Source organism: Diabrotica undecimpunctata, chromosome 1 (assembly GCF_040954645.1).
Source record: "Diabrotica undecimpunctata isolate CICGRU chromosome 1, icDiaUnde3, whole genome shotgun sequence".
In the NCBI taxonomy this organism is placed as follows: domain Eukaryota; kingdom Metazoa; phylum Arthropoda; class Insecta; order Coleoptera; family Chrysomelidae; genus Diabrotica; species Diabrotica undecimpunctata.
In genome coordinates this window covers 163,677,748-163,700,646 of record NC_092803.1, presented here as the reverse complement: position 1 = coordinate 163,700,646, position 22,899 = coordinate 163,677,748, and the positions used below count along the sequence as shown (strand labels likewise).

The 22,899-nt window shown below is 32.2% G+C and overlaps 2 protein-coding genes across 2 annotated transcripts in view; one reads left to right on the top strand and one right to left on the bottom strand.

Moving 5' to 3' along the window:
* Positions 1-22,899, top strand: part of AGO2 (Argonaute 2) — a 72,695-nt gene that overhangs the window by 30,710 nt on the left and 19,086 nt on the right. The window contains exons 5-7 of the mRNA XM_072520385.1: positions 1,391-1,649; positions 7,002-7,235; positions 22,370-22,568. Of these exons, the coding sequence (XP_072376486.1) occupies positions 1,391-1,649; positions 7,002-7,235; positions 22,370-22,568 (692 nt within the window). The remainder of the gene's footprint in view (positions 1-1,390; positions 1,650-7,001; positions 7,236-22,369; positions 22,569-22,899) is intronic.
* LOC140442487 (uncharacterized) lies at positions 16,257-17,634 on the bottom strand. Its single transcript, XM_072533556.1, has 2 exons — positions 17,612-17,634; positions 16,257-17,558 (listed from the first exon to the last, which is right to left on the bottom strand). Exon 2 carries the CDS (start codon positions 17,220-17,222, stop codon positions 16,257-16,259), a length of 966 nt encoding a protein of 321 aa, XP_072389657.1. The 5' UTR covers positions 17,223-17,558; positions 17,612-17,634.

Here is a 22,899-nt window from a genome sequence, read left to right as displayed (position 1 = left end):
ATGTATGTGCGTGCGAAGTTTGAAATAACGATTCAATGTCATTGTGTCCGAAAAAATATCAATTTTTAAAGATCGGTCCCAATACATTCGCAGTCTTGGAAATTTTAGACAGCCTGTTAGAATACTAAGGCCAAAAAATGATTTTATTTCTTGTAGATTACACGGTACAAATTTCTCATTTCCAGTTTGCAAAGCATACATATTCGTATATTGAACGAAATTTTCGAATATACTTTCGGGAAAATATCTCATAAAATATGTAACTGGATATTCCTCAGAACAGTTTTCATTAGAAATCTGTGTTATTTTATTAGGTAATTGTCGTGTTAGATATTGAACATTCTGTAACCATATTACATTTTTTTTTTCAGAGTAATGAAGTTATCATAGTTACCATCGTTTTCGCCCTGTTCATCATCATCCTCCTTTTCTACCTCATTATCCTCTTCCTTGTCCTCCAATTCGTTTTGATTTTCTGAGACATCATCTATCATATGTCCAACTCTCTGTCTTACTTGTATTTTTTCTTCGCAGTCACTTCGTCATCATTAACAAATCCTTCTATGTCGCACAGTTTTTCCAGCTCTTCCAGGAGTTCTTTCTCAGTTAAATACTTTTTTGGAGGCATTTTACTCTGAAACAAAAAATAACACTGAGTCATTTTGACTACAATTGTGCCCATCGAATTTGAAGCACACTTCTATATTTGAAAAAAATCTAATTTCAATAAAATATATTCACAATTAGTAAGAAGTAACACTACTTTCAACATTGCACTGAAATATAAACGGCGATTGACTTTATTCAAACTAATATTTGAAGAAACAAGTACACTTACCTCTTATGAACAATGCAATTGCCGACAAATTGCTTTTGACATTAATTTTCTTATAGCACAAAACCATCCATGCGCCATCTAGGTACAAAATGCAGAAGTATAGTACTTATAGAATATAGATTTCGATAAACTTGCCTAAGTTGCAGATTCCTGTAGAATTATATATGCATTCAAATTAATGATGCATGACTGAAAGGGTTAAATATCCTTGTTAATTTCATAACTATAAGGATGTATAACTTCCATGAATTTCCCTTAAATGAAATTCACATCATTATTTATAGATTTCCTGTGATTAAGTGTAAGCCTGTTGGAAATAAAGGCATTATTGTTTATTTATTTATATCTGTTCAGTATGTCACAATACACCTGCTGGCGCTATATAAACCGACGTTTGCCTATCAAAATATAAGGAAGAAAAATAAAATCCGCTAATTAAGCATTTTTTTGAATTGTAATTAACCATCTCTAATTTAATAATTTTTATCTATTATAACAAATACAGCAGTTTTGATCTAATAATCATTTATTTAATATATAATTTTTTTTTAGGTTGATTTATCTCCTCTGAAAAATTTCAATTTATCTAGAGCAACTCCGACAGAAGCTATACAAGTGGTCGATATTGTTCTACGTTGTGCTCCTTCTCAAAATCTACTTCAAGTGGGAAGAAGTTTCTTTCATAAACCAGTAGGAGAGATTATCGACTTGGGAGAAGGAATGGAGATGTATCATGGCTTTTATCAATCAGCTATTAGAGGCTGGAAACCACTTTTAAACGTTGATGTTGCGCATAAACCGTTTCCTAAAGGTAAGCCTTTTTTAATACATAATATGATAGATTAATTAATAAGAATATGATAAGTTAATTAATAATGGCATGGGATTTGGCTGTGATTAATACATTCTTTATGATGACTAAAGATCAGTATGTTACCTATAGTAGCGGAGGAAGGGAAAATCAGATAGATTTTGTGCTGTGTAGAAGAAGCCAGCAAAAGAGGTTACCAACTGTAAAGTGATAAATGGTGAGTGCGTAACTAATCAACACTGACCGTTGACAGTGAATACGGAGATTACGATGAGGCCGAAAGAAAAGTAAGCAGGACATCAGAAAGTTAAGTGATGGAAGTAAAAGGATAAGGATTTGGCCAAAGTAAGAAGTAGAGTAGAAAGATGGATGAGTTTGACGAACAAGACGCGGTAAATGATTGGTGGGAAGCTAACAGCAAAGATGTGGTATGAGTGACAGGGAAGTGCTAGGAAAAACATCTAGTAAGGGGCCTCTGAGAGATAAAAAAACCAGGTGGTGAAACGATGAAGTATAACAGAAGGTTAAGGAGAAGAAATAGGAATAAGAGATCTAAAAAAGAGAAAAATAAGGATATATGCAAGGTGGCAAAGAGGAAATCAAATCGCTCTGTAGCTACTGCTAAGTAAAGATCATCTGCAAAGCTGTAAGAGTTAGAAAGACCTGAGGGGATGAGAAGATTATACAGCATTCACCTGCTCACGTGCGGCAGATTAAGAGTGCGGATGGAAGAGTGTTAAGATCCGACGTAATATAAAGCAAAGGTGGTATGAGTATTTTAGAAAGTTGCTAAATGAAGAACGCCAGAGAAGAAACAGAGGATGGGCGACCCAAATGAGAATGTAATACCGGAGATAACGAGAGATAAGGTTGTCGAGATTTTAAATCATGGGAAGGCAGTGGAACCTGATGGAATACCTGTAAAGGTTTGGAAGGCTCTATAAGAGGAGGGGATTGGTGTGTTGTGGCAAATGATGTATAGGATATACGAGTAAGAAAGTATGCCCAATGCATGGGAGAGCGTGGTGGTCACTGTATATCATCTGATTTCACTTATTATCCATCCATGTTTATACCAAAAGAAAGTTTTCTCTCTTTTGAAAGTTATTTCGCGTGAGTGCACTAACGTCTAGCGTGAACTTCTTCTTCTTCTTCTAATGGCGCTACAACCCTTTGTGAGTCTTGGCCTGCTTAACAATGTTCTTCCATTCTGCCCTGTCGGATACTTTCCTTCGCCACTGCCTGATGTTCATGGTTTTAAGATCCCTCTCTACGTCGTCTATCCATCTTTTACGGGGCCTTCCTCTTGTTCTGTTTCCTTGGGGCTTCCATCTCTGGACTACTTTTACAGCTCGATTATCTGGCATTCTTTCTAGGTGACCAAGCCAGTTTAGTCTTTGTGACTTTACAAATCTGACAATATCTGCGCTCTGCATTAGTTCATCCAGCTCGTGATTCATTTTAATTCTCCACGAACCATCGCTGCATTGGGTTGGTCCAAATATCTTCCTTAGTATTTTGCGCTCAAATATTCTCAGTTGATTTTCATCAGTGGTTGAGAGGGTCCACGTTTCACATCCATATGTAACCACTGGTCTAATTACTGTTTTGTAGATTCTCAGCTTAGACTCACGATTCAGTAACTTACTTTTCATTAAGTCTTTGTATGCATAAAAGCACTTATTACCGCTAAGAATCCGCGCTTGTATTTCTTGACCGATGTTGTTGTTGTCATTTATTATTGAGCCTAGGTAGGGAAAAGTGGAGGCATATTTGTAGGTATGGTTGTCTACCTTCAGATTCTCATGTTCATTCGATTTTGTGCACTCCATATATTTTGTTTTGCTTTCATTTATATATAGACCAAACGTAGCAGCTTCTCGTTTCAGTTCTATAACTTTTTCGCTTAATAAACTTTTGTTGCGGCTTATTATGGCAACATCATCCGCATATGCGCATATTTGCATAGATCTTGTATTAATACAGCCGTTTATATCCAGTTTTCTAACAACAGCTTCTAAAGTTAGATTAAAGTGTTGTTGATAAGGCATCCCCTTGTCTAACTCCATTTTCAATATCAAAGGCCTGCGTCATATCTCCATCTATTTTCACCATAGCTTTGGAACCCTCCAGAGTCATTCGTATAAGTTTAACCAACTTATTGGGTATCCCTAACATAGATAGTTGCTTTCACATCTTTTGTCGATCTACTCCATCAAACGCCTGTTTGAAATTGATATACAAGTTGTAAATAGGTATGTTATATTCAACACATTTTTCATGTATACCTCTTAACATATGTATTTGATCAATAGTTGACCTCTTTGGTCTGAAGCCACATTGGTATTCACCAATAATCTCCTCCGAAAACGATTCCAGGCGGCTATATATAATTCCTGATAATATCTTGTAGATGACATTTAAAACTGTTATGCCCCTATAATTTTTGCAGAGTCGTTTGTCTCCCCCTTTGTACATAGGAAGTATGATTCCCACTTTCCAATCTTCTGGGATGACTTCTAGTGTCCATATGCGGTCGATTAGTTTATGGATACGCCTCCATAGCGCATGTCCACCATTCTTTATCAGTTCTGCAGTTATTCCATCTGTGCCAGGTGCTTTGTTATTTTTTAGATGTTTTATGACGTTTATCGTTTCTTCCAATGTTGGTTGCTCAACTAGTTGTTCTGCTGTGTGGTGAATTATCTCTTCATCTTCGTTTTGTTCTTTTTCTGGGTTTAACAGCTCTTGAAAATGCTCCTTCCACCTTTTCATTATTTCCTCTTTCTCGCTGATAATTTTTGTCCTTGCAAACTGTTGATCTTGTTATGTATCCTTGGGTGCATTGCTTGATTTCCTTGTAAAATTTTCTAGCGTCTCTTCTGTTATTATAATCTGTAATTTGTTGTATTTTTCTATTCAACATTTCTCTCTTTTTCCTTCTGCATATTTTCTTTGCATCTTTTCTGAGTTCTTCATATGCCTTTCTATTCGATCGGGAATCCCTTTGTAGACATTTCTGTCTAGCTATATTTTTGCTATTTATTACTTGTTGGCAATCTTGGTCAAACCATTCCTCGTTTCTTTGGCTTGAGGTTTCACCTAATGTTTCCTTTGCCATATTTGTAATTGTCGTTTTGATGATATTCCATTCTTCTTCAATGTTGTTTTGTTCTCCTCTTTCACTTAATATTACTTTTATTTTCTGCTGGTACTCATTCTTCTTTTTAGGATTTTTAAACATATATGTATTCCATTTTCTTTGTTTGGCGCCTTTCTCTTTTCTTACCATTGATATTCTTTGTTTTATCTTCGATATAACCAAGAAATGGTCCGAATCGCAATTTGCGCCTCTATATGTTCTAACATCTGTTACGGAGGTTGCCCACCGCTTAGATATTAATATGTGATCAATTTGATTAAATTTATTAGTACCAGGTATCATCCAGGTTCCTTTATGAATATTTTTATGAGGAAAACACGTACTAACAACTCTTAGTTTGTTTGCCATTGCCAACTGTGCCACTCTCATACCGTTGTTGCTGGTAATATCATGTAAACTATGCTTACCAAAGGATTCTGCATATATTTTCTCTTTTCCCAGCTTCGCGTTCATATCACCCAGAACTATAACTGCATCTCTCTTCGGTGCGTTTTCACATTCTACTTGTAGTTGGTCATAGAATTGGTCGGTTACTAGTTCATCTGCTGCTTCTGTTGGGGCATGGATATTAATAATTGTAACATTATGAAATTTTCCCCTTAGACGTATTTTGCATATTCTTTCATTAACTGGAGTAAAACCCAATACTGACCTGCGGCATTTATGGTTTACGATAAAACCCACTCCAAAGTCTCCTTGTCTTTCTGCTCCACAGTAGTACATACTGTATTCTTTTTTATTTATGCAACCATGCCCTTTAAATCTGATTTCTTGGAGAGCTGCTATGTCTACTTCGTACTTCAATAGTTCCTGTGCAATACTTTGCATTTTGCCTGCCTGCAGCATGGTTTGAACATTCCAGGTTCCCAGTCGCAAATCCATCATTAAGTCCTTATTCCGTAGTTTTGGTCGTTGTCCGTTGGTCCGTCCGGTTAGTTCATTGTTCGTAGCATTCGTGATAGCTGAGTTTAAGGTGAACAGGTTATCGGCCTATTGCACCCGAGTCCAGTGCCAGAGCTACTGGCTATAGCTTCTGAACAAGCTATGCTTTCTCCCTTCCTCGTCCGCCCTGACCCTACCTTCCATTGGGGTTGGTTACCCAATCTCCAATAGGGTTGCTCAGGTTTACCGGGGTTCACCCGTGTGATTAAGATCACACTTCTTGGAGGTGAGGATAGGAATTGAGTAGGAGAGGCTAGAGATGTTATCTGGAAGCAAGCGTCTGTCTAGCGTGAGCATTCTTTATAATTTCCCATTTTCGGTTTACGCCTTCAACGAGTGTTATGTCTATTTTATTGATCTCTTCTTTAATTTTTCGTGAAACTTTTTTCTTTATCTGTCTTTTTATTGAGATATCTGTATTGTATTGGACTCTTGTTTTCCCGCTGAGTTTCTTCAGTTTAATGCTAAATCTTCAGTGGGTTGTGGTCATATCTTATAAAAATTATTTTATTTAATCACCTTTGAATTTGGTTACAACTGATACAACATATATGTACGAGTGGTCCATGGACATTCACTTTCAGGCTGTGGTCCGCAGACATCTGTGGTTTGGGAACCACTGCTCTAAAGTGATCCTTAGATATCTTAGAATATTGTATCCTGATAAAATGATGAGTTCCGATAAAAGATTTATCTAGTATTTATTTCTCAAGTGTGGACAGTGTATAAAGGAAAATAAAAGAAAAGAAACAAGTTACATGTGTGAAAGCCATTCAGACGGTCTTTATTTCCTGCACCATGTTTTAAATTGTGGCTTAAAAATTTGTATTATTTGTGAAACAATAAAGTTCTTTAATTGTGTCACAAACTGTATAGAAAAATGTTTGTGATGTGCCACCGAGGTATCGTGTGTACATTAAAAAAAATTGTGTGCTGCATAACCTTCAATTTAAGAGCATCCATCAATGTGTTTAAACACTATATATGTATGGTTTTAACAATCAGTATTGACCTCCTAACAACATATACATATGTTACGAAAGGTACAAAGTGTTTACACGTGCATATTGTATGCAAGTGCATAATATATTTTTTGTTTTGACAAAATTTTACCAGTCTATCGCTCGATAGGTACCTACCGGCCTACCTGTTAAATATATATTACGGAGCACTGGAGATAGTTCCTATAATTTTTAGGTTATGGGTAGACTTTAATCCGTACGACTCTAATCCGTTCTTTTTTTCAGCTATACCAGTGATAGAAGCTTTGCTTGAAGTAATAAATGCAGAAAAATATCAGAAACTTACAAGAAATGACCTTAGCAGACCTCTCGATAGGCGAGATTTGGAAATATTTAGCAAATTCATGCGGCAGTTAAGAGTTGTTTATGAAATTCCAAATTTGCCCAGTTCTAGAAGAAGTTATAGGGTTAACGGTATAAATGATCCACCGGCCCATAAAACCTTTAAAGATGCTAATAGTAAGTAAAACGATTGAGCTTTTTATTGTTCTAATTTTTTTTGTGGTATATTGAGCTTTAATTATTATTCAATTTTCTTTCGGTTAACCGCAAATCTAATTAGAAATATCTATAAGAAAAATTAATTTCCTGTAGTCGCTCTATACCATAAATCACAAAAATTTTAATTAAAAATCTTTTCTCCAAACGTTAAATAAAGCCACTTTAATACTTACTGTAGTCGGACAATTTTCAATTAAAGGTGACTAATCTACAAATTGAACTAAATGGTAGCGGCAACCATGTAAAATTTCAACAGTAAATTCTTACCGGGGTCATTTTTATTGTGTATGCTTCGCCTATGTAAATAAGTGAAAAAGTAAGATAAGTCCCATAAAATTTGCTCCCGTAACAATAAATTGGTGCGATTCACTAGTGTATAGTGAGACAAGTTCATTGAATAGTTAGAAATATCGGTAAACTTATCAATATTTTGCTGGTCTATATATATTTACGTTAGAAAGAATGTTATGAGAGAAATATGATATTTAATTAGGCGTAGTGTGTTCTATTTCTTGGGAATATATTTATTAAATAGACTTATTTATTAACTTTAAAATAGTTTTGAGGTAAGTAAAGTACATTTGAGGCAAGTTTGTTCTTTATCTAGTGTATTAACCTATTAACGGCCGCTCAATATATATGTAATGAAATAATAATTTCATCATTCAAATATTGCCGCGCTCTATCGAGCACATTATCTGGAATATTAGACACAACCACTTCTGTCATCTTTATATTTAAAAACTTGTCACCTTGTCAGATTTTATTTTGTGGTTAAGAATGTTAAACATCCAGAGTTAGTGACATTAAATGTCGTTTCTTTAATTTCAGGTAAAATCTTGTGTAAATAATGTAAATAGAACATGTTTTAATAAATCTTTAATTTCAGAAACTCAGTTGTGTTACTAATTATCAAAAGGAACCCTATATATATATATATATATATATATATATATATATATATATTATATATGAGTCCGCTAGATGCAAAACTCTGTATTTGTAAAAATTGAGTTTTAGCTGACAGTTATTTGTCACATGTTATAGCTATCTGCTGATGTAGAAATTCAGCAGCACAGTAAGGTATTTACTAAGAAAAAGGCATTAGAAATCTTGAATCAGACGCAAAACTCTGTATTTGTTAGCCTATGCCAGTTGCATAACTGTGTAATTGCAATTCGCCAATCGCTTACATTGTTTGAGTCACATGACACGTCTCATGTGCACATGTCAATTATTCCATCATTCGCCATTACCGGTTTCACTGTTTGTTATTTGAGTACTAAAAACACCAAGTTTATTGCAAATAATTAACATTATGGATCTTCATGTGCATATTAGACCTTGTGAAAAAGGAAAAGAGAGAAAACGACTTGTACAAACAGAAAAATGGAAACGAAATGTAATGAAACTTAAGAGGTAAGAGGTGTCTACAATTAACTAGATAGGTTTGGGACTTATTGTCAATATTTTTAGGCATAAACCTAAGGATTTACCCGGTTTTCCCACCTGTAACCATACAAAGAAAGTGTATTGTTGTATAGATTTAAAGATGCGAGACATTCAGCGTTTCCATAATAATCTGTATTCAACAACTGACAAAATAAAACAAGATATTTTTTTGCTGAAATTTTGTGAAGGTCAAAAGCCCAAGAGATCAGGTACAAACCTACATGGAATTTCAATTAAATATTTTGTTCCTACAGTAGAGGGTGGACTTTTAAGAGTATGCAAGACAGCATTTCTTGGAATAACTCATTTAAGTTCTGAAAGAATAGAGCGTGTTGTAAGAACGTTTGTTATCCGGGGTGAAATACCAAGAGGGGGAGATACAACAAAAGGTAGATTTGATCCAATAAAATTATCTATCCAAACATTTATGGGGCGTTTGAACGATGCAGAGAGTCATTATAATAGAGGACGATCGGCTAGATTGTATTTACCATGTGATCTGAATTTTACAAAGCTTTACAGAATGTATTGTCCACGTCATCCACATCATTCCGTAAAGTTATCATATTTCCGAACACACGTTAATGAACACTACAACATATCATTCGGCACTCCCTTAGTAGATGCTTGTTCTGCGTGTCTCAGAGCGAAGGAAATTTTGAGAAAAGAAAATTCAGAAGAAGAAAAGTTAAAGGTTATAACAGAGCAGAGAGTTCATATTGTTAAGAGCTAAAGCCTTTTATTCTTTGTTAAAAAATGAATCAAATCATAACATACGAATATTTTCTTTTGATTGTCAAAAAAATCTTTCTTTGCCAAAGCTTCCCGACCAGGCGGCTTATTTCTCACAGCAAATAAATTTTTATAATTTCACCATCGTGGCTGGAAATTCGAAATCCCATCTTTCTTCTGCAAATGTGACGTCATATGTGTAGCTGGAGTTTGAACATCCAAAAGATTCAAATGCTGTTGCCTCTGCTGTACATGATACTCTCATAAAATTCAACAAAATCAAATCGAAAAAGTTCACCTATTTGCAGATGGATGTGGTGGACAGAACAAAAATAGCACGATGATGTCTATGATAATCTACTGGTTTGTTTATGAAGCACCTGGTCACATCAAGGAAGTGGAGTTTACGTTTCCTGTTGTTGGTCATTCCTTTTTGCCACCAGATAGGCTTTTCGGTATGATAGAAAGGGAGATAAAAAAGAAGAACGTTGTAATAAACAGAAAAGAATATGAAGACATAATTGGAAAACACTCAAAGGTGCTGAGACTTGGTAAAGACTGGCAGATATCAGACTGGAGAAAGACGAGTGACGTTGTTGTTAAAAAACCTTCCCAGTGGCATTTTAAATGTAATGCAACAAAACGATTTAAATTTTCTAAGGACAAAGATTATATGGCTACGGTAAGGGGGAAAAATTTTTTTCTTCTGACATAGGATTCAGCAAGTCTATAATACGAAAAGGGAAAAAGATTTCTTTATTGAAACCAAAGTTACAACAGATTGGAGGTTCATTGAAATGAGATAAATCGTCCATAGGCACTCTCCTTAGAAACCAGTTTGGTGAAAATTGGAGAGACCAGCCGGATCTCAAATTTTATAAAATTATAGATACTGGCGTACAAGCAAATAATAACGAGAGTGCTACAGAAAATGATCATATTGATGATGAGGACCCAGAGAAACTTAGAGTTTAGAAATTAATATAAATATATACATATTATAATTTGTAATACCTTTTGTACTTTGGATAAAAGTAAACTTCACTAAAAGTTTACTTCCACATGCTTTCTTCCTTATTCCTAACACACTAGGTTTAGAAAACAGACTAATATAACAACCACTAATATCGTTAATGGTTGACTATTATCATGTATTTGCAAATGTTAGTTGCATAAATCTGTATTTACATAGTTCACTTGCAAAACTCGGTATTTTCAAATTTTTCTTCCTTTTCTAGCAAACCCAATAACTTTTCTAAGAAAAAAATCATTATATTTTACCTAATAAAGCATTTATCTATCACAAAAAAGTGCCATTTATTATGTCTAAGGTTTTTTGCAAAATTTATCAGTTTGTTGCAAATAACTCAGTTTGACTTATACAGTAAATACAAAGTTTTGCATCTAGCGGACTCATATATATTATTATATATATTATTATATATATATATATATATATATATATATATATATATATATATATATATATTGAGCGGCTGTTAATAGGTTAATACACTAGATAAAGAACAAACTTGCAAACATATATATATATATATATATATATATATATATATATATATATATATATATATATATATGTATATATATATATATATATATATGTATATATATATATATATATATATATATATATATATATATATATATATGTGTCTTTAGTTAGTTGCATATACAATTTTTCTCCATTGCTTCTTATTCTTTGCTTGGTTTCTTGCTTGTTCTTTGCTGATTCCTCGTGTCTCTAAGATTGTGGTTACATTATCATCCCATGACTTCATTGGCCTGCCCCTTGGTCTCTTGGTTTGTCTTCTGGCTCCCCATACTTTTTTAACTGGTCTTTCTTGATTCATTCTAACCATGTGTCCATACCATCTCAGTTGGGCCTCTTCAATTTTCTTAATAATTGATTGGACCTTAAGATGTTCTCTGACTGCCTCATTTCTAATCCTGTCTAACCTGGTTATACCCATTATTCTTCTAAGAAACTTCATTTCTATGCTCTGTATTTTCGATTTTAATTTATCGGTAAGCGTCCAACTTTCACTACTTAAAGTTAAAATCGGCACAAACACCATCTTGTATATAGTCACTTTGGTTTTTTGGCATACTTCTTTTTTCGACAAAAACGTACTTTTAATTGCGTGGTACATCCGAGCAGCACTTTCTATTCTGGAACTTATTTCAGTTTCTTCAGTTCCTCTGTTCTCTATTTGTACTTCCAAGTATTTGTAAGTATCGACTTGTTCAAGTGTATTTCCGTTAAGTGTTATCTTCGTTTGTTTTCTATTTTTTCCACATACCATTACTTTCGTCTTCTCATTATTGATCCTTAAATTTTCTTTAATTAGTGCAGCGATCCATACTTGTAAATTTCGATGGAGTGCTTCTTCGTTTATCCCAAATATCACTAGATCGTCTGCGTATGCACACTCTGAGATCCACACTGCATCTAGATTTCTATGTCCGGCATATAATTTCAATGTTTCTACTCTAGTTTCTTTAATTATGTCATCCAAGACAATATTAAACAGTATGGGGCCTAGGACTCCTCCTTGACGTAAACCCTCATTTACTATGAACTCTTCGGATTCCACATTATCGGTTCTGATTCTGTTTCTTGTATGTCTATATACACTCATAATGGCTTGCCTGAGTTTGATTTTCACACCTTTCTTTTTTAAACATATGTCAATCACCTTCCTTGGATTACTATGAAATGCATTTTCTAAGTGTATAAAGGCTTGGTATAACTCAGTGCTTGAGTTGCGTGCGTTTTGTATTAGTTTCTTGATAGTAAAAATGTGATCTTGAATACTTCTGCCATTTCTAAATCCACTCTGTGATTGTTCCATTTTAGAATCAACTTGTAAAAGACGTTTTTCTAGTATTCTCTCATATAGTTTGGATGGGATGCTCAGTAGTGTTATTCCTCTGTAGTTACTACATTTGCGTCTGTCTCCCTTTTTGAAAATGGGTAGAATAACTCCCACTTCCCAATCTTTTGGTATTTGGCTCTCATCCCATGCCCTATTACATACTTTTGTTAGCAGTTCAATGCCCTTGTCGCCCATGTTTTTAAACATTTCCGCTGTGATTTTATTAAATTTAGCCGCCTTACCTTTCTTAAGCTTTTGTCTTACATCGTATTGGATATTCAGTAGATCCTCGACCGCTCAATATACAAAGAGAAATTTGACAATTAATTTATTAGATTGGATTAAAAAGACAAATTAAGACTAATTTACAACCAAAAAGATTTTTTTCTCATTTTCAAGGAAAACAACAGTACAATTTTTAATAAAGGAACATATTGTATCTTAAATTAAATTAAATTTTGGGGTGAAAATTTTCGAAACATTCGGGGTGTAGATGTATTCTACACCTTTTACATAAATAAATAGTATTACTTTTGCACATCCTACATTCTTGCACTATCGTTTCTTTTTGTAATGTGGGCAATATTGTCGAATCTGGTGTCATCTGGTAAAGCACATTTAGATTGACGTCCATGTACTAAGTTTTAAACTGATGTAGCGGTTTCTTCACTATTATAAATATAAATCTATGTCAGCTCGTGCTTTCTCTTATAATGTGCACTTCTTTATCCTCATCCTTTGACCAATACATATCAACTTGAAGTAGAGTGTGAACCAGATAATTACATATGCTAAAATTTTTTTTTAATCTATGTTATTCATTTCAAAATCGTGACGGTTATTCTGCGATGCATAAATATTTGTAAAATATAGAATGCTCTCAATTACTTTTTTATCAAAAAAAAAAATGAAAAAACTTCAATATATGACGTGCTTTCATGGTTGGCTTTTATATTGTCTAAATATCAATCAGGCTGACGTTGAATTATTACTGAGCACGAAGGAGTATCTTTTGTTACAACTTGAAACAAATTTTGATGTACTATTTTTGCCTGGTTTTTTCTTTGGACGCTTTATCTGTGGTTCAGAGGAATAGCATAATCAGAATCGTCAGAATTCCTTGTATTTCATATGTACCTGAAATATCCGATTTTATTGATTCTTCACAAATAATAATAAATCAATGTCTTCTACCTCAGAAGCTGAGTATGTTGATGAGACCGGAAGAAATCTTTCAAATCGCGTTATTTCTCACAAAAGTGATTGCAGAATTAAAAAACCATCTTTTGCTTTGGCAGAGCATCTAATCGATAAAGACCATATTATGGATTTTGATAACATTAAAATTTTGTGTAATGAAAGTAATAAATTCAAAAGGACTTTTTTGGAAATGGTTTGTATTAGCAAAAGTGATAATAATTTAAACAAAAAATCAGAAATTCAAAATCTAAGTAAAATTTATAATTATATTATTTCTTTGGAGTTTATATATGAAACCTGTAAAATATCACATTTTTATTTAATTTTCCATATATTTGTTACATTTTTTCAAACATCTATCAATGGTGAATAAATCTTCTTCTTTTTTGTTATTAAACAAAAAAGAATTTTTAAACAAAATTTTATTTTTGGCAATATAATTGTCAAAAATAAAAATTTTAAGTTGACATTTATGACATTGAGGCTTATTTTTAATTGGTCGCTATTCTAACTTATTTATAAATTTACTTGTTTTTGTGTTAAGAAACTTTTTCAAAATTATATTAAAATTTCAGAGAAACATTTATTAGATAAGAACATTTTTATATTAATTCTTTTTGAAATATGTTAGCAGCAATTTTATTAACCAAACTAATTTTATTTGGTTAGTTAACAAAAATTTTTTTTTCTTTCTAGTTCAACTTTGTAAGATATTTTGTATTTTTTAGCAGCTCTTGATAATAATTGTAAACACAATTGAAAGCTCGACATAAAAAATAGTTAACCAATAGCCCTTTTATTGACTCCAGCCCATCCAAAACATTATATATATATATATATATATATATATATATATATATATATATATATATATATATATATACATATAAGGCCGTATCCTTTCTAGTCAAAGGTGGCAACGATATCTCTTGGAGTTCCAAGAGTCGAAAGGCTCAAAACAATGTGACTTTACTAGGCAATCGTAGTTCGCTACGATTGTCGCACGAGCCCTTATTTCCGTTGAGATTATCGGTTTACGGTGGGATCGATCCTTGCCAGTAGACCAGATCTTTAGACGGACGAACATGGGTATTATAATCTTTTCGATGTTGGAACTCGGAATTGTCTGTTCACTATATATTACAATACATCATTGTTTCACTATATATATATATATATATATATATATATATATATATATATATATACGCACCAGTGGATAGCTCCTCCTTATATAGGAAATTTACATATAATAGGTCCTCCACTGTGGTAGGTCCTCCGTATACGGAGGACTTATCGCAATCATTATAAAAGAAGTCTAAATGTCATTCTAAACCATTGAGCAAAATTTCAGATGGATGAGTTATTGCATGTTTTTGTACGTTTGAATACTTTAGTTCAATATGATCGCCACATTACTTGTTGTGTCGCCAGCGTCGGCGTATATTTCGTTACGTATATTCAAATTATAGTTTACCGACCTTAGTTCTTCCTATTTTTATATTACGGTGGTTTAGTCCTCCTCTGGAATAATGATTCGAAAACTACTTAATAGTCTTCCAATCTTTCTTTAATATTTTAAGTAATATAATATATATATTTTAACAAAAAATCTGAATCAAAGTAGACAGGTTTTTGTTCACAATAAAAGTGATGGTGAAAACGAAAAATGAATTCAAATGTAATGTATTTGTTATATTGTAAACGAATCTGATTATTTAAGGGCTATATATATATTATTGATAATCATTTGTAAATTTTTAACAAGGGCTAACGAAAAAAAACATGTATATATGTTCGTTATAAATATTTAATTTTAATCATTATTTATATTTAAAAACAAATAATAAAAATATGAACAAAACTGAATATATAAACACAAATAAAAATACTTAACGAAAACTCAGAATATATTGCAAAAACTGAATTTCGAAAAAAACTTGGACATTTAACACTTTTTATATTCATTTTGAACGAAGACCTTTATTTTGAGCCAATTTTTATTTTTTAATATATCAGGATTTTTTAAAATCAGATCTTCACATTCCGATTTTTTGGGGGGCCTCTTTTGTTTAATGTGGGTTTTAAAATACATTTTGACTACTTTCTTCTGATTTTCTGTCCACGGAACTAAAACCTTTTTTTTATTTTTTGCCTTCATATCCAATATTCCCTTTTTTTTATTATTACAACTTTCTGAACCTTTTGATTCAATAACATCATTGGTTTCATTATTTTGTTCTCCAAATACCTCGTTATTATGTCCATCATCATCTTCCATAATGTCTTCTTCCAAATTTATCTCTATTTCTTCTAAACTTTTTCCCTTGAATTGACCTGCTTTACCTTTCTCCATTAACAGGAGCAACTTAGAGATCTTTACAGTTTGGTAAATGTCATCGGGGAGTCTATATGAAGATCGATGAATTCCTAATGTGTGCCCCATAAATGAAGCCAGTTGCTTCATGTCATTTTCCGACATGGTAAACAACTGGGTTAGCGTTGCTAGATGTTTTCTCAGCCTTGTACATGTAAGAGCACTAGGATTTTTAGCTCCGCATAATTTAGCATATTTTGACATTACTTCATACCCTCGAATTGGTTTATCAAATTTTGGATTAACAAAAAGGTAAATACTAGGTGTTTTTAAAAGTAAATCTCTACATTTTGTAATCATTTCTAAGTGTTCTTGTACATCCTAACTTACTAGGACGGGTACACCACGTCCCCTTTTACCTTTTATTACTATTCTTCTAAAACTTTTCATTAAAATTCTTTCGGTTTCTGAAATTGCTTCAGAAAATTCTTCATAACATTGATTATCTTTAGCGCTAATGTAACTCTGTATGGTCATTCTTTCTAATTCACCAGGGCGCCTTCTATTTAATAAGATAAGACGGCAATATATAGTTTCTAACAGAAACACGTAAGAATTAATATCATTATTATTTTTCTGTAATTTATCACAAGATTCATTTGCCCTTCGCACGAGATAGTTTTTCAATAGCTTAAGGTCACTTGCTAGTGGTATTAACGTCATTTTGTTCCATTTTATCATGTCTAAATCATTTGCAGCTTGACTGGAAATATCATATTTCCAATTTCCTTCTATTATTTGTATTAAAGATTTTAAGTCAGCTTTAGCGCTGGCACTTCTAACTGTAAACTCAGACTTTTTCGCATTAAGCATAAGTGCTATATCACAACACTGTTTTAATGTAGTGCCAATATTTTTAGCAAATGATGGAGCTTTAAAAGTTTTGCTCTCGTTATCATATTTTGAAACTATTTTAGTAGCAAAATCTAAAGAATCGTAATATTCTGGTTTCAACGAGTCAAAAAGCGTTTTGATTGAGGAACTATTTTTTCTTAGTTCGATAACAATTTTAGCTAATTCCCTCATTTTTCTTGACGCTACTGGTATAAAGTGTTGTTCTCTATGGATCTTCAAATATCTTGAGCCAAACGCACAAATGAGCGGATCTTTTTTAGCCACGAGTGATACATTGTCTGCTCGCATTCGAGGAAAAACAGTTTCTTTTAAATAAGTGTCCAATTTAAGGTGCCTTAATAAGAAATTTTGTGCTTGTGATTGGGAATTTCTGGTTATTGAATCAGGATTACATATTTTTCTGTGGCGCCATAAGTTTTTTGCCGAATACATGCCGAAGCAGTGGTCACACGGTAGGTAGTTTGTATCTGCAGATCCTTTCCTAACTGGTTTTAAATTTGCAGAACCTAACAAATAGTTTCCCTTTTTTCTCAAAGCAAATAACAATTGCTTTCTCGTTTTACTTCTTGGAGGGTAAACCAAAATTTTTTGAACTTCTAATTCGCTTTGATGATTTCGTAGTATATGTCTAGGAAAATTTAATACAACTGATTCACAAAAGTAACAAAAAACAGATTTTTTTAAAGACTTCGTATTTATATTGCAAGTTTCTTCCACATGTTGATGGATATTTAGGCTGACAGAAGACGAAGGTGAATTAGATTGTTCCTAAAAAGTATGTGCTTTGAATTATATTGCTAAAATATTTGAAATAAACTTACCTCAATATTTAACTCATCTTTGTTAACTTTTTTTGGACAAAAGTGGGAAGAAAAATTATTTATTTCTGGAGAACCTGAAGACTTTTCCTAAAAACCCAATTAAATAATTATTATATTTTTTCTGTTATCCATTTCAATATTACAGAGTACACAACACATTTTATTCTTTTAAAAGTTTTATTGCACTTACTGAAGAATCATCGAAGGGAACATAATTGGAATCTAACATTTCATCAGAAGCTGGTGATGGAGTTTCTAAGTCTGGAGAATCTGTGTTATCTTTATCACTTTCTTCAGGTGTGAAGATACTGTCAGGTGAACCATAAAATTGAGGGGAACTTAAGGATATTTCCTAAAATTATTTTTCATAGTAAAAAGTGACTGAAGTAGGGAAATACAGTAGGCGGTAAAATAAACAGTACTGAAATGAATATTGAAATGTATATGAATATCTATATATTTAGTATACATGATATAGCCTTACCAACATTATTCACGACGACGTTTCCGATAAAATAGATGTTAAAGATGCCCTCTGGCACTAAAAAAATCTAATTGGAGTTTGTTATTCCGGAATGTCAGACATTGTATCGGTCTGCCTCCTTCAGCATTCCCCATATGTACTATCATGTGGTGTTAGTTATGTTAGGCCTGATAATTGCGATGGGTATGGAAAATCACTGAACAGTATTCGAAGAGACTCACTGACCGTGTGACAGATTGCCCGTCCTGCTAAAACTATTGTCGATTTTAAGCTTTTTGGACCGATTTCGCGACCTTTTCCGTATGATCGAAAATAGTACTCCACGATAAAAAAATTTTCTGCAAAACTAAGAACCATCCTGAAGCACCTAAAATTATCATGACATTCACATAAGTTATAACGTCGTTCAGAAATCACTTAATACGTTTCGGCGCATGACACATACAAATCTGAGGCATACGCATTTTAGTACTGTTTATTTTGCCGCATACCGTTCATATTTGAGAATAAAATGCTCTTAAATGTTAAACTTACGGAAAAAATGTCAGATGCATTAGAATTTTCAATCGGTAATATTTCATTAGCGGTTTTTTTACCAACTTTATACTGATCTTCATCTTTGTTATGTTATTCTTGTAGTATAAAATTACAAGGGAGTATATTTTCTTTAGATCCACTATAAAATCGAGAGCTTTTGATCTACAAAATATTTTTTTTATTTAAGTATAAGCAATGTTTTTTTAAAAATCTAACTGGAACTTACCGAAAAAATTTCAGTTGAATCTACTTTCTCGCTTACTGATTGGTTAATTTTTACGGGACTTAACGCTCTGTTACAAAAACGAATTGGTTTCATCCTAAAAATATACTGGTGATAAAATATCTAAGTATTGTTTAACTGAGTGGGCAAAAATTTGAACCCTACTTTTTTTTATACTATTATACTTTTATACAAAATTTTTATGCTGGTATTGATGTTTTGGGGTCCCGGCCTGCTTGATCTGAAAATAATTTCAAGCACATGTTTACTTTTTAAAATTCAAGTTGTCCGTGACAGTTGAGAAAAAAAAATTTCATTTCGGTCAATAATACGGCAAAATTATATTAATAAAAGTTTTTCAAAATATGAAATTATTTCAAAATACAAAATTTCACAAAAATCGGATCAATTTCACTAAATCAGATACACTTGGTATTATAAAAAAACTATCCAACGGATTTTTTGCCGTAATCTATGCAACATTTAAATAAACAAAAAAATGATATCGTTGACAGAATAGAAGGCATAAAATTATCACCGATAAAATGAAACTTGCTAAGTAAATGAATCATTTTCTTGAATTTACGACTCTATTCTGACCTGAATCGAATTTTGTTATCTAAATTGGCATCTTAATATTATTTTTATCTTGAAAAAAAAAGTATATCTACTAAAATAAATAAATTATTTTCAAACTCTTTCAAACTAGTTAAACAAACAGTTTGAATTTTCAAAGCCTTAACCATTGACCAGTTTGACTTGACTTGAATTATTTGCCAAAGTTTGACAGAGTACGCCATGATAAGCTAAGCGATATTCTTGAAAGAGAGGACATAGATAATAAAGATCTGCGAATAATTCTCAATATAAATATATTGGAATCATGAAAATATCATAAAAATAGAAAATAAGACATCACAGGCAATAGAAATACGTAGAGTATGACAGGGAGGCATCTTGTCACCTCTGCTATGTAATGTTTATAGTGAAAGCATCTGCCAGAAACCCCTTTTGCAAGCAAACGAATGAATCGTAATCAGTGGAGAGGTTATAAATAATATTGAATACGCGTATGACACTGTATTAGTTGCAAGAACAGTAGAAGAATTACAACGATTACTTACAAACATAAATATTGCTTGCAACAATTATGGCATAAATATCAATATAAAAAAACAAGTATATGGTCTTCAGTGAAAACATGACACAACCAGCATATATTAGTATAAACAGCATTCAAATTGAAAAAGTATCAAGTTACAAATACTTGGGAACTTATTAAGAAGGAAAGGAAAAGACCCAGAAATTTTTACCAACGATAAAATGAAGAAAAGAATATTTGGGTCACCTAATGAAAGGACATAAATACGCATTACTTCAAAATATAATTCAAGGAAAAATAAAAGGAAAACGGAATCTGGACCGTAAAAGAATGGTTGCGGAATTTGAGAGAGTTTTTTGGCTGCACCACTAATGAACTCTTTAGGTCAGCTGTAAACAAGGTCAGGATAGCCTTGATGATTTCCAATCTCCGATAGGAATGACACAGGAAGAAGAATTATTTGTCAGAAGGATTGACTTGAGTTTGACTGGAAATTAAGTCAAACTCAAGTCAATTTCAAACATTCAAGTCAAACTTGTGCAACTCTAACCAGCCGAGACGCCAAAATATCAAAACGAGATTCAAAAATGTTTGATCCATTACATATATAGTTAAATCAATCCCTTGATACACTGTATAATATGTGTTTATAAATGTAGTTCAGATATATTTGTAAAGTGTACAAAAATATCTGATGTGTAATGTGGAGAAGACAGAAAATATATTATTTTGCATAATTATCTAGTAGTTTTGTTCAATCCAACTACCTATTAAATTGAAACAATATTAAATTGTATTTATTACCCGTTCTGTAACAAAATAAAAATTATATAAGTACATACCTAGAGTTTCCAGTGCACTACACGTGTAATATGAATAAAGAATATTTTATCACTGCAAAACAAAACGTTAGAAATCGTTAGGCTTACAGATTTTTTCGCGCCAAATATACTCTAATATATTATTTGGTTTACGTATCCACCGTCGTTTAGTCTCTGATTTATATTTGGAGGAGTAAACCACTGTAATGTAGTTTTGACGTATATTTTGAATAGCAGAAAGATTTATTTTGTTAATTTAATATACATTGGAGGAGGTATGTATAGTAATTTTAGATGGAAGACCAATTGATTTTAATTTGGTAATTGTATAAAAAATTATAATGTTTTTATTTTCGATACATTATAAGAATTGTAAAAAAATTAATATACACGAATAATATTTTAAAGATATTCACTCCTTCTAGAAGACGACTTATAACCGCATTTTGAAAAGAGGAGCTATAGTCGGGTCGTGTAAATATATATATATATATATATATATATATATGTATATATATATATATATATATATATATATATATATATATATATATATATATATATGTTAGTTTTGATATTTCCGCGGGAGCTGTATGTTATATCAATGGTATTCCGGGTTTGACTCCGCGTTAAATGTTGTTGGTTTTGATAAAAATATATATATATATTTTATATATATATATATATATATATATATATATATATATATATATATATATATATATAGTGAAATTACAAAATAATAACGTACGCGACAGAAACACGACCTGACTAGAAATAGCAGAGATGAAAACACTTAGAAAAATTGATGGTAAGACACTATGGGACAGAGATAGAAGTACAAATATACGACGTAGATGCAAGGTGGAGAACATTAAAAACTGGATAAGAAATCGAAGAGTAGATTGGGACGATCATATAAGTCGAATGACATCAAATAGAATAGTAAAGACGGCAAGAGACGGTTGAAAGAAGAAGAAGACATATACAAAATATGTTACATAATAATATCATATTATTATATACAAAATAACTTAAATTACTAATTGTTATAAAACGTTAAAGTAATGTTTCTCATCCCGAATACTTCCATTTACTTCTTTCCCTTTTTTCCACTTATACACGTTCCACAGTTTATCCCAATTGCCCTTTCCCTCTCTGAACACTATACAGTTTAACATTATTCTTATGGATGACTACATTTTTACCATTTTTGTCGATAATAATGTTAGATATTCTTCAATAAAGGTATATGGACCGAAAACATATTTATATGAAACAAAATATGAAGGTTTGAGTTTTGAATTTGCCTCTTTCTTAATTAGTAGAATAGTATTTCGACTGTATTAGTATTTATCTAGCTTCTTCTGTGCCTTTCTGTAATCTGTACCTCAGTTCCGTGAGATAGTCGTCGATGTTGTACAAGTGTTCTATCTCATTTTGTCTATTTGCTATCCCACAAACTGAGGTACCTACAGATTACAGGTAGCCACAAAAGAAAAAATTAGATTCCAAGAATTTTATAATTTTTTCTGTTTATCTCCTTATTTCTAGGTTAATTTGTAATAATGTATATAAAAATTTATTTTAGATAGAGAAATTACCATTCAATACTATTTTGAAACAGAAAAAAGGTGTAAATTAAGGTATCCTCAGATGCCGACACTATGGGTTGGATCTTCAGCTAGACAGGATAACCCGGTACTTGTACCTATTGAATTTTGTACGATAGAAGATAATCAGACAACCAATAGAAAAATGACTGAGGGACAAACTCGAAATATGATAAGGTATGTACTTACATATTTCAACATGGTTTTTACTTAGTTTTAAAATTGTTTGCGATATTATCAAAAATAAAACTAATTTTTGTCATCTCAATCGCTGCTTTAGATTTCTTTACATTACTGTTGTACGCAATATTTTTTCTTCTGGATTCATTGTTGTTGAACCCATTTTTTATGTTTTGTCCGAAAAAAATTTTGGCAAGAGGTACAGGCCGAAAAAAGATGTCACCTTAGTTGTCATTATTTGCCGACTGCGATTTTCGATCTTAAAATTATAATAACAAACATATAGCATGTACATATACATTATAACAAGTTACAATAGCAAACTTAG